Source organism: Pomacea canaliculata, linkage group LG11 (genome assembly GCF_003073045.1).
Source record: "Pomacea canaliculata isolate SZHN2017 linkage group LG11, ASM307304v1, whole genome shotgun sequence".
Taxonomy (NCBI): Eukaryota; Metazoa; Mollusca; class Gastropoda; order Architaenioglossa; family Ampullariidae; genus Pomacea; species Pomacea canaliculata.
This window is the reverse complement of record NC_037600.1, coordinates 23,705,790-23,718,943: the sequence shown is the minus strand read 5'-3', so window position 1 is coordinate 23,718,943 and position 13,154 is coordinate 23,705,790. Positions and strand designations below refer to the sequence as shown.

The 13,154-nt window shown below is 39.5% G+C and overlaps 2 protein-coding genes across 3 annotated transcripts in view; one reads left to right on the top strand and one right to left on the bottom strand.

Annotated features, from left to right (window-relative positions):
- LOC112574819 overlaps positions 1-1,818 on the top strand; it is a 2,216-nt gene extending 398 nt beyond the window's left edge. The window contains exons 2-3 of the mRNA XM_025256136.1: positions 245-606; positions 833-1,818. Of these exons, the coding sequence (XP_025111921.1) occupies positions 245-606; positions 833-1,191 (721 nt within the window). The 3' untranslated portion in view covers positions 1,192-1,818. The remainder of the gene's footprint in view (positions 1-244; positions 607-832) is intronic.
- LOC112574793 overlaps positions 1-13,154 on the bottom strand; it is a 453,350-nt gene that overhangs the window by 101,903 nt on the left and 338,293 nt on the right. The gene's annotated exons all lie outside the window — the stretch shown is intronic.

Here is a 13,154-nt window from a genome sequence, read left to right as displayed (position 1 = left end):
TTAAGTTCCTTAGCTGACTAAAAATAAATTATATTTTATTGAGTCACAAAGGCTTGGTTAAACATCTTAAAAGAGCTTCTTGGTTAAATGAGAGGTTTTTAATTTTTTATGTATGGAAAAGCTAATTAAAATATTAATAATGTAACACAAATTATGAAGTCGACTGTTACTCGTATATAATGCGCCTTCACCATGAAATACTCGTATCATTCTATCGTTTTCTCAACTCTCAAATGTGTGCCAGGTCGAAATCAAGTTTCCATGATTTATGTAACAAACTGTTGACAAAAGTTCCTGATCTCCACCTCTGGGCTGCAAACTGTTACCACGAAGATGCCCCCGATGGTTGGCAAGTGGAATATTTAACCAGACCCCTCCGCTCTCCACCGACCGTCGTCAGGGAAGTCGAGCAGGACGATGAAATCACCAAACTTCGTCGTGTCCACCCGTACAGTAAGCGAGGTGTATCCGACCACACAGACGGCCCGCCAGTCACACGACTGTGTCATGGAGGTCAGGGTCACTCAGGTGACCTGCCAGTTGACTGTGTCACGTGCGGTCGTGAGTTGGCCAGCCTCCTACACAGTCTCCGAGTCACCTCTACAGGTGTGTGACTGTGTAATGTCTTTTGTGATAAAACATTATTTGTAAACCTTGGAAGTTAAGATTTAAATCCAGCTACTACATTATGTAATGTATCTGACAATGTGTAATTAATGTGCAAACATATACTGTCCTACAAGGCAATTTGATGCTAGTATTTGTAATTCTCTATGTTTACACTTTATCTACACAAATACCTTAGAAATTAATACACCTTGAATGTTACCAGAGAACGTCAGGACAACATCTACTACACTTACCCACACCAGCGGCGGTGCACGACCACCCTGTGTGCAGTGGAGAGACGTGCTGCTGCTGTACTGGCGAGTTCTTAGCGACAGTTCACACATGATGACGGCGCTGAGAGAAGCGGGTATCCCAGTGCTGGTGATGAAGGATGACGACATCGACGACGTGGCCACGGCCCGCAGTGACGTGGTGTGGGTGGCAGAGGGAGATCGAGTTCGTGGTCTGGAGAGAAAAATCGTCGTGTATCTAGGGAGGGTTGATAATGTTGATGCCCGACTTCAGGTCATTTCACGATGTACATCACAACTTGTAATTTACGAAACTCAAGATGAGTCTTGACCTTCAACATTAATATAATTCCATTCCGGAAATTGTCCTAGACTGTAGGCAAAGGGAGAGAAGTTACTAGAGTTGTCTTACTTGAGTTCAGTCTCTCAATAGCAGGCTGATAGCTGACTACTGGCTACGTGTGTGTGTGTGTCCCATGGTATGTTCGAATTTTTTAGACCAGTTCAGCGAAGATATCTCATTCAGTTTTACAACAACATTTATTTTGCTTTTCACACACGAAGATCGTTGTCGCGACTGTCACGTGTCGCCGGCTGCAGGGGAGGTGGAGGTGCAGGGGCCAGGAGGGGGGCCGGCGGTTAGTGCAGGTAGTTACTAATTTATTGTGTTTGGAGGAGAGGGCTGGCGTGTCGTGCATCTCTCGGCGGAGACAGTTGAGTAGGTAACAGACCCGCTCTGTAGTATTCGCCACAATCGTGATAATCGACATGTTCAACACATCGTCACTGCAACACTTCCTTACAGAGTATTGACAAGACCTCAAGAGGATAACATGTGTGACCTTGCGCCTGTCTATCTACAAGAACTCATTCGCTGTTACCAACCCCAGCGGAACCTTCGTTCAGCAGCACACTTCAGACTTGAACGACCGAGTGTTCAGTCAGGGAATGCTAATAAGAAGACTGCGGGTTTCAGATCCTTCTCCAATGTAGCCCCGCTTTTGTGGAACTCGCTTCCCCTCTCGACCAAGGAGTCTGATAGTATTGCATCTTTTAAGAAAAATCTGAAGACTCACTTGTTTAAACTTTTTTGAAGTTTTCATTTGACCTGCTGTTTGGTGGCTGCTGGGATTACCGCGCATTGAGCGCATCTTTGTGATGCGGATACTGGCGCGCTATAAAACTACATCATCATCATCATCATGGTGAGAGTTCGTTGGAAACTAGTTCAAGGTTCACTGCAAATCTCATTTACGTCCTTGTTGCTGGGCTTTCACACTTCCTTTGATTTTATTAACAGAGAGGACAAAAAAGTGCTACTATTAGAGAAAGTCTTTTGTGGACACTGTGAACTTGGATTTGACACAAGAATATTAAGTAAACAGGTTTTAGAATAATTTATTATATAAGAAAATAAACGATAATAAAACCAATTTTTATATAAATGGAAGAGGTCTCGTAGGAACAATTATATGTAATTTATATTATAATTTATCGTGTGTGTAATTTATGTTACTAGATGTCTGACATAATGTTACAGTGTTACAGAACTTTACTGCCTTCATCGTGTTCTCATTAGCACAAATATCGTTTGTGTAATTTTGAAGGAAATAAAGCTTCCTGTCCCCTTGTGTAGTTGAAGGCAATAGAAGTCAAAGTCAGTGTAACAAAGTGTTCTGTAGGCTGGTTATTACAGCTGTTGTGTAGATACAAGTTTAGCGCAAGACTGTCAACAACATTACCAGGAATGCTCAAGGGAAAGAATAGAAAATGAAGTTTGATCTTTAAACTTACAAGTTTGAATTATTGTTGTATGTAAGGACGATTTCTTTTCATATGTCATGAATTATATTTTGCTGCTTTGAAAATAAACTTAAATTGATTGTGAGTGTGCGCCCCTTTTGAGTGGAAATGTGTAAAGTGTTATTCAGAGCATTACAGGACGCCGTTACTAGTGGTGAGTCTACTTTACAACAGGTGAGCTTAGCAGGCCTTCCGTGAGGTCACCACGCCATGACCTCATAATTATACACATGACGTCATTATATTGTCTGACAACACGAGGTCCGTGTCTCTGTTTACATAACATCTAGTGTCAACATCAATATCACACGGTCTACAAACTGAGTCTTATTTATTCAGGTCGTGTTACCATCTATTGTATAGGTATTTACGAGGAGGCCGGACAAAGGAAAGAATGAGTGGATGATACCAAGAATTAGTTTGTTTCCCCTTTTTTCTTTACGTTGTTGTTACCGTTGTTTTTTTTTTTAATTAGCTATTTGCCTCAATTTAATTAGTCCTATAATCTGTATTCCGGGAAAAGCCTATAATATCGACACTCACGCTCTGACATATTCACATCAAGTAAAAACAAAGGACGAGTAGACTTTCTGTCGTTGTGGTCCCATTTGGAAGTTTCGAGGTGGTAAGCAAATTCATCTACCATCTCTAGAATGTCATGATGATGAAATCTCAACTTTTGATACACTTCTTTGTCATCGTGTATATTTATATAGCGCAAAATATTTATTTCAAGATTCGCCGTGAAATATCGTCTACAAACTTAACTCTACAACCATCTGTTGTATTTTTGTTTTATCTCACATTTTGCTCGTGTGTGACTTGTGATTGTGTGTGCTTTTGACGGGTCTGTCATCGTGTGTGTGGAGTTTGGTGCCTCTTCGTTTCTTCGACATGCAGACCTGATCATCGGCGAAATTCTCCGTGCTTCATGTGCACTTGACCTTTGTTGATCAGTGAAATTATTTTCTTAGAACATCTGTAGAGTCGACAGTGCAATTGTTTCATCATGTGTGTGCCCCCTTCACCCCTCGCACTCTCATGTTTACTTTTACAATGGGCTGTAGGTTTACGCAAGTTGGCATAGTGCATGAGAGTGAAAAAGAGCATGTATCTATAATTTATAAATAATTTAGATAAATTTATTTTAAAATTGATTACCTGTGTTAGAGTGTCAGTCCGCACGACTTATTGCCTGTTGCAAATCTGTGGACATCTTTCAAATGAAGTCAACATTTATCCTTTAAGTGAACGAGACGTGTGATCATGTGCACATTAGGATTTAGAATTAAAGCAGTTGTGGAAAACAGAACACACATGATAGGACAGACAAGTTCTCCGATCCAAACATAAAACGCGCACCAAAAAGAACAAGAAAATTCTGTGTTGGTTCCAAGATTAGTGATTTGCGGGTGTGTAAAAGATTAAAAAAAAAAAAAAAAAAAACTAAAAAGGTATACCCACCCCCTCTTTTTCCTCAAAAAAAAAAAACAAAAAAAAAAAAAAAAACAAAAACAAACAAACAAACAAGAAAACCCCAGCAAAGTATTAAACTAGGTAGCACACCCGAATAGAGCGGAATTTTAGTTTAAGATTCACTTTTGGATCTTCCGTTGTCTTTTCTGGAACAATAAAGAATAACAGACGGAATGACATCGGCACAAAGGCTTTCAGAAGCCTCGACTATTTGATGGTCAACCCGCAGAGTTTAGGAAGAAGTGTGAAATGGATCAGTTCGGCTACTATTTATAGATTACACCCTATTTAATTCTCTTCTGCTTTTTTGTTTAATTAGCACATATTACTTCACTTCATGTTTCGTCAAAGATTTAACATATACACTCTTTACTCACGTATCAGGAGTATTTAATTAAGTTTGACACAAATTATACCATGCAGAATTGAAACTCAGCATCTGCATGTGTAAGACTTGGATGTTCTTTCTTCAGACCTTTCTGAAAGAAAAGGAGAAAAAGAAAAAAGGCACAAGTCCGAACCCCTTCACAGCCAAGAGCTCAGGTACACCAGACCCACCTGTCCCCTCCTCCCATCCCTCGTCATGTCAGGTGTGTAGACTATAAAAGGCGAGCGGTTCGTTACTCGTGTAGCGCAAGACTGTCAACAAGTGTTTAATGGAGGGGCGACGAGATTCTAAAGTTGCTGTCATTGAGTCCATCCACTCAGTTGAGATGTAAGATAGACAGAGACCTGTCGTGTAGCTGACCGCCATGAGATAATGAATGAGATGAAGATGACGAGATCAGAGCCTGTCAACATCCTGCTTACTCTGTCCTTCACCTTTCACCTAGGGGTTACCGAACGGAAATACATCGTACTTGTGAAATCACATCCATCACGCTGGGTCTACTCATCCTGGTAACGATGTCAACCACGTGATCTGGCAGATGTACTTACTTTGGGTCTATGAAATCTCACCCGGGGTGTGAGTGTGCTGCTCCACTGGGTATCGCGTGAAGCCGCTACTTGTTCAAATGGTAGTTTCTGTTTTTACTATAAGGTGTAGCTGGGAGTTACATGTTGTCGTCTGTATGAGTGTTGATTGCAGAATGTGTCGGTGAAGCTACTTTTCTTCGACTTATTGCCTGTTGCATGTGAAAGGCACTAATAAATAAAATGACTGACAGTGGATGAAATTTACTTTTGGACCGTTTGTAAATACTTTTCGCATATACAACATTTGGTTTGTTTTATTTTATACGTTGCATGTTATGGGTATGTTGTAACAGGGTATCCTAATATTCCCATGCAATACATAATGTACAGAAAGACCAGCATTACTAGAGGCACGTCACATTCCTAGTAACGTAACCTCATGTAACTCGTCTTCAACTTGATTAAACATTATGCTGCATTCCACGTTCCTAATATGTTGACTAAAGATTGTGAAACAAGATATTCCACAGCACTAGCAAGGCGACCTTCAGTAACACGCTCCATGCTTGGCTAAACATCATACAAGTCTGTCCTTAGCTATGTGGGGTCAAGGGAGGTCATGTCGCTCGACAAAACATGGGGAGGTACTCAGGGTTTCTGTTTGAAAACCTCGCCACAGTAAGTGTTGTACAACATTTTGTGTTGAAATGTGCTGTGAGATCATCAACAGTACATGGAGGTATACATAGAAATTTATTATTTTTATTAATCTGAAGTTTCTGAACCTACTTGTGCACAGTGGAACATAAATCACAAATAGTGTAACATCACATGTAACATCACATCAAATACTGTAACATCACATGTGTACATAAGGTCGCATTACTCAGGTACATTCAAGTACATTTACACCTGTACATTTGAGATTTCTGCCATTATTTGTGACCATGGCAGACATCGTGATTCACATTCTGACCCATTAGTTGAAACACTGACATCAATCTATAACCTAACACGTGACTGTCTTGTGTACAAAGTGACAGTGTACACTAACACACTGTGACATAACCATGTATATACTGTGTCTGCTCGACTGTCAAAGCTCACCAGGTGTCTGTTTTTTTTTACGAGAAAACGCCACGCTTGACTGATGGTATCACAATCCGGGTAAGTAACCTGAAACTAAAAAAGACCATCGAAAAGACTGTGATCACGTGACGACCATGAGTGTACTGCGCATGTCACAATTACCAGACACAGGGGAGGTTTTTGAGAAAGAGAGACGCATGTAGGAAAGACACCTGAGTGAGTTTCTCCCCCGACTGTGTTATCAGGATCTGGTGCTGAACAGTTGACTACAGACGTGATGTAGACGATGATGATGATGACGATAACATAAAATATCATTGTGTTATGTGATTATACAAACTTATTTTATTAATAATTGAAGTTGCCGTCAATCCCCACCACGGAATAGGCAGTCAGGTCACGTGTCTACACTAGAGGGTAAGTACACTACCCATTACTCACGGTGCTCTTGTCATATTGCCGGTAAATACAAGTCTGTTTGTTAATGTGTATCTGTAAGATGTCAGACATGCAGACACTGTGGACTAAAAGAAAAAAAAAATTCTAACATAGACAAAGTACGAAGATAACACGAGTGACACGTCCCATGTAGTCGTTAGAAAGCATCGGAGGCGGTTTTAGGAAGAGAACTATTGAAAATGCTAGGGTAGCAATAAATCTGTCACAGATAGTGACCAGTCTGATCAGATGAGCAGCACTGGACTAATCAAGTGTAGAAAACTAGTTTTCTACTTTTTACTAAGCAACTGAGAGCTGTTACTTGATAATTGTCGTAAGACGAGAAGAAAAAAAAACAAGAGAAAGATTAAAAGGACCTATGTTGGGTAGGTTAGTGAAGAAGGGCAGCGAAAACTTTATTTCACTTATGACAGATTACATTAGCAGCAATGGCCAAGGAAAGGCAGAGAAAATGAAGTTTGGTCTTTAAACTAACAAACAGCAGGATGTTGTACAAACTCACTTTTCTGACAGACAGTCTCGTGATGATGTTAATGTCTGCTGGTTGAGTTTACTTTTTATTTGTCTGCTGGGGCGCTTGGAACTATCATCCTTCAAAGTTACATAGTGTCAGATCTTTCAGAAGATTTGTGAACTGTACTGTAGGACTATACAGGTGAAGTGAGGTGAGGTAGTGTGTAAAACATCTGTGGACTAGGTTGTGTGGAAAAGTATATTTGTCAACTACAGTACACTGTGCCCGTAGGAGAAAAGTGTGAACAAATAAAAATTAATAGTGGATACACGTCTTTATTGCTACAACTACAGAATGATGATAGTTTGTAAAGGTATGTAAAGCTATGGCTGAATGATTTTTTAATACTGCGATATAGCTGCCTATATTTCGGTTTTTCTCACTTTACCTTAAAAACCTTTCTTGCTTATCACGTCACAGTCACGCTTGCTTAGGTCTGTAGGTGTGTGTGTGTGGGGGGAAGAAAAGTGCCAAATGGATAAGTTTACTACTGCTATTGTGTGAAAGGAAGGAGTGTTACACGTAGTACACAGTCAGGTTATACGTGTTAATTTGTCACCAAAACTCGATTTTATTGCTCAGTTGACACTGTCGCTTTTCCAACGAATTGTGAATGATTTGGCTGTTGTGTGTTATCCTGAGACAGACTACGACAATACATTGTGGAACACACTGACTGTCATAAAAAGTGAATAGTTACCGACACTCAGAGAGCTGTGTCGCAGTTTGCAAGTTTTGTCCATCGTGTAAATTATTGTTGTATGTAACGACGATTTCTTTTCATATGTCATGTATTATATTTTGTTGTTCTGAAAATAAACTTAAATTGATTGTGAGTGTGCGCCCCTTTTGAGTGGAAATGTGTAAAGTGTTATTCAGAGCGTGACAGGACGCCGTTACAAGTGGTGAGTCTACCTGACACGAGGTCAGCTTAGCAGTGACCTCATAATTATACACATGATGTCATTATATTGTCTCACAACACGAGGTCCGTGTCTCTGTTTACACAACAACTAGTGTCAACATCAATATCACACGGTCTACACACTGAGTCTTATTTATTCAGGTCGTGCTACCATCTATTGTATACTGTTTACACACTGGGTCTTGTTTACACAACAACTAGTGTCAACAATCATAACAACGTCGACGTCGACGCTGACAATGACATCACTGTGCATGTCAGCGCTAGTGCATCAATATGACGATGTGACGTTTATGTCAGTGTGTGTGTAGGGGTCTGACGAGGTGACGTACACGCGGTCAGTGGAGGGCGGCGAGCACAATGAGCGTCACTCACCTGATGGCGCGAGCTGCACGTTCTGTGGTCACAGTTGTTGTCTTCATCCTCGCCCTTCATCTCATGCTCACCGCGCATGGCCAAACAGGTTTATAATTGTGTGGTAGAAAATTACGGATGATAATTGATGACGATGGTGATCATGATGATAAAAATTGATTTTTGATGATTGGTGATGATAATGATTATGAATATGAAATATTATTGATGATTAATGATAATGATTTATTATGATTATTCATCATTATTATTGATGACTCGATGATGGTTGATTACAGATAATGATTGATGATGCACCTTATTGTCATGATCGTATATAAACTTACTACCGTGAAACTACGGCCACAGGAATGCACACACGGTCACAAATGCAAAATGTCAAAATGACAATCCTGCCCTCAAGATAAATTTTTATAGGTTAACAAATTACAGATGGAAAAACTTGGTGGCAAAGTGTTGTTGCCACTGTATATTTGTAGATAACTCACCCAAACAACTGTGGTTTACGATCCGTTACCATTTTGTCAAATCCACTAAAAAAATCATAAACAATCCTGAAATCGTAAACGTGAACGGCTAAATAACTACTTGAAACTGGAAGTTTGACTTCAACGTATAAGTATCGATGAACTTCGTTTTTAAACTTTATTTACAACGTCTCCAACTATACAATTTTACCATAAAACATGAATACGATATTGTAAAACCAAATTGGTAATGTCTATGGAGCATCGACTCATCCATAAAACGCTACAAAACAACTCACTACATTGGACATCATCCTAATGTGTTGGCGCACTGTGATTGGTTGGAGTGTTTAGTGTGAGGAAACAAACTTCTAGAACCTAGAGGTCTACTGTGTGAGACTTTGTGAGCCACGCTGGCCGTCCTTCCACAGTAGTAAGTTCAGATACGACCAGGACAGTAAGGTGGTTGATGATAATATTAATAATGATTGATGATGATGACGATCGATTGAATCCTCCTCCTCCTCCTCCTCCTCCTCCTTCTCCTCCTCCTCCTCCTCCTCCTCCTCATCATCATCATCATCATCATCATAGTAGTAGTAGTAATATCAGAGTCAGAAGTTTTATCGAGGCTGGCTACACAACTTTGTACTCGTCATTCACTTTTTTAAGAATTTTTTTTAAATATTTTTATCCTTTCCAAAATAAAGAAGAGTTTTCTGAACCGTTGTTATTACAACATTAATTGCAAATGTCAATTGTCTCTTTTCTTTTAATGTTATAGGTAACACTGTAACGTGTGACATTCCTTCAGTGGAACCATTGGCCAATACGTCAGTCACGTGTCACTTCCCTGAGAATGTCAATCAGACGAGGAGGATCATCACTGTCTCTTTCTATAAAGGCGCACAATATACAGGTGTAGTGATGATAAGTGTTTTTGCTGCTGCTATGTTTTTAACATGTTTACAGAATGTGCTGCAATGTAGGATGTACTTTTCGGGGTTTTTTTTATTTTAGTAAAAGGGTAAATACCTTGGATAAGTTTGTGATAATTTGGAAGATACACTTTTTATTTTTGTTTTTCATTCTGTGTTGTGTCCAAATATGTAACAGTTATAAATTTGCCTTCAGTTTCAAATGAAAATGATATTTTGGACTGCTGGTGGATGTCGGGAAAAATGGACTGCGACGTCCAACCAGGATACAAGTTTAACAGAATAATATCTCACGAAATCACAATGGAGATCCCACGAGTTTCTACAAAAGACATTGGAGGATATGCCTGCAAGCTTTCCAACATGAATCCAAAAGACATTAAACCCTGCGAACTGAAGATAAAGCTAGGTAAGATGTTAGCAGCTCACCACCTGCTGATAACATACAGTCAATCATTAATTAGTGTAGTGATAGGTGTACAAGAATCTATACATTCTTTGTTTTTAATTGTAACAACACTCTCTCACAAGTACATTTCAAGACAACACAGTGACGTGACTACTGTACGTCATACCGTGACGTCACTAAGACAACACGTTGGCACTACACGCTGACATTGTTGTCTCGTGACAGGACACTGTCATAGTCCATGATAAGGGTGACACCAAGATGGTACACGAAGGCAGTGCACTTGATACATTTTTATTTTGTTTTTCATTTTCACAATGTCAGTGGTTTAAGGGGAGATAACGTGTTTCAGAGGGGAAGACGATGTGTGACGTTCCTTCAGTTCCACTGAACTCACGAACGTCACTAACATGTTACTTCCCAGAGGATCTCAGCAAAAACACAACAGACTTTAGTGTTTACCATCAGTCCAGTCGTAGTGAGTCAGATACCGAATTGGTCCTTGAACTCTAGCTGTATTGTTTATTGTTTTCATGTCACTAATCTTGAGTTAATTACAAAATAGATTAAATGATTGAACTGTGAATTTTCTTTCTTATGATTGTTGATGAACTAAAATCAATAAAACAAAAATACCTTCATTTGAAAAAAATTTTGTTCGCTTTTGTGAATGTATTAAAGTAAGTGAGTAAGAAAAGATTGAGGTTGAAAAAAATATTCTTTGAAACTGCCTCTAGTTACAGTGTGATGTGCTGCACATATGTTCTATTATTACAATTAAAAGTTATTTAAAGAATGGTTCCTTATGTGTTGTATGCAAGAATTTGTACTTATTCTTTTTTTTAGCTTCTTTAATTTTATTTTACTAAACATTTTGCATATTGAATGCACAGGTACTGTAATGTCATGCAAGAGGACGGGAGACCATTGGTCCTGTAATAAGATTCGCGGCTACGAGTTCGATCAGACTGTCACAAACCACCTGACTGTCGGGATCCCTAAAGCACAGGAGGATCAAGAAGGATCCTACAGCTGTCACTATACAAGTAGTGCACCTGTCCGCTATGAGAACTGTTCTCTCACTTTGAAAACAGGTAAAGAGTCGGTGAACACAGAGTTTGCTTCCTGTAGTTCACTAACATTTGCCCAAATATTGTTTGTTAAAAGACTAACACGAGTGGAACATTTGTTTTCTTATAATCGAGTTATATATTCATTGAAATGATAATTCCCAAAACGAGTACATAATTATACTTAATTGTCAAGATACCAGACTTCAAACACCAGTCTTGTCACCTGCCACTAGCAGGGAGATAAATACCCGCTACACAGGAGAACTTAGTTGTGTGTCAGTAGTACTTGTAACAGTGAGTGGTTCAACTCACCAAGTCTGTGTATGTCTTCGAAACATAAAAATCACTCAGGTTTTCATGATCAAGAAGCAAGTTTTTGTCCTGGAAATCAAACGACTGATGTTAGAATACAACTGTGACAGTTTAAACTTTTATAGCAGTCAAAGATGAAGACAAAGTACGTTTGAAAAAATCAGGGATCTGTATAAACACATGTATGAACAAAGCTAATTGACTGGCTTTGTTGTTATGGAAATGATCAAAAATATGCACTAAACAATCAGAAGATGAAGTGAACACATACATTAACAATACTTGGGGAGTTATTTTTCTTTTATCGAGGACGGAATCACTCCTCTTCGAATTCAGCTTTCAAAAAATACACCTTTTCGTCACTTACAGTTTTCTCAAATCATGGTGTGATTAGCAAAAATATAATAATTATCCCCTTTAGCTTTTTCCCTGATTTTTGTTGAGTACTTACGATAGACTTTGAGTTACATTTGACAAACATGACATACAACTTTTTGTTGTAATTGCAGTGACCTCCTTCTGTAACATTTCAAGTGTTGTAGAGACAGAACCTGCATCACTCACCTGTACATTCAACGTTGATGTCAATGCAACAAAAAATAATTTCTCACTGGTCCGTATCGGAGGCGCTGACAGTAAAGGTAAGTAGGTAGAACTCTGAAACAAAGACAATGGTTCAGCAGTAGGTAGACCTTTGTTTGTGATCATCTGAACCTCGTCTGCACGCCTATCTCGGTCTGTCTCTCCTACTACTTCGTCTTGATTAAGAATGATTGTCTTAGGACTGGGTTCGTGAGGAGGTTGTAACAGAGGTCTGTTCAAGGCTGTTCACATTCTCCGCTGTGAGTCTGTCTGGGAATCGTGACTGCTCCAGCACAACTGACTCAGTAGATGTGTAAGACCCACTCTACCACAGAGAGCTCAACACTTCATCACCAGTAACTGGTCGCAAACTGTAGAGGAAGCTGTCATGAAGGGTTAAAACACAATGACACGGACTGCTCGTGACAAAGTTTAAAGCTAATTACAGTAAATTCCGTAACAAATCTGCATCTTTAAATAGAGCAGCATATAAAATGAGGGGCAACTCATGTCTTTCTCTCTACATGTATATCTGGAGTCGAGGGGGGCAGGTTGTTTAATTTTATTGAAAACCTAAAACTTTCTTCCACACAGTCCGTCAGATATTGCAGCTTTTAGTACTGTGAGTTCGTTCCCCTCTCATTGTGGGAAGTTGTGTGAAATACAGTCATAATACCTGTTTGGATAATTTCAACCTGAGTTACAGCCAACAATTTATGTGAAAGAAAGCGACACTCAGTTCTGTAATCGCTTCCCCCACAGATTTTTACACTGACCTTTCCCGTTCACGGAATCGTGACCATTAGGCTCACAAATACCCGTATCATAGTGTTTTGAACGAGAAAGGTTGTATGATTGACGTATTTGTCTACAGGTGTCGACATTGTCACCTGCACCTGGCTAAAGGACCAGCTGAAATGCACCACAGCCCCGGGGTACGAGGTCAACAACACC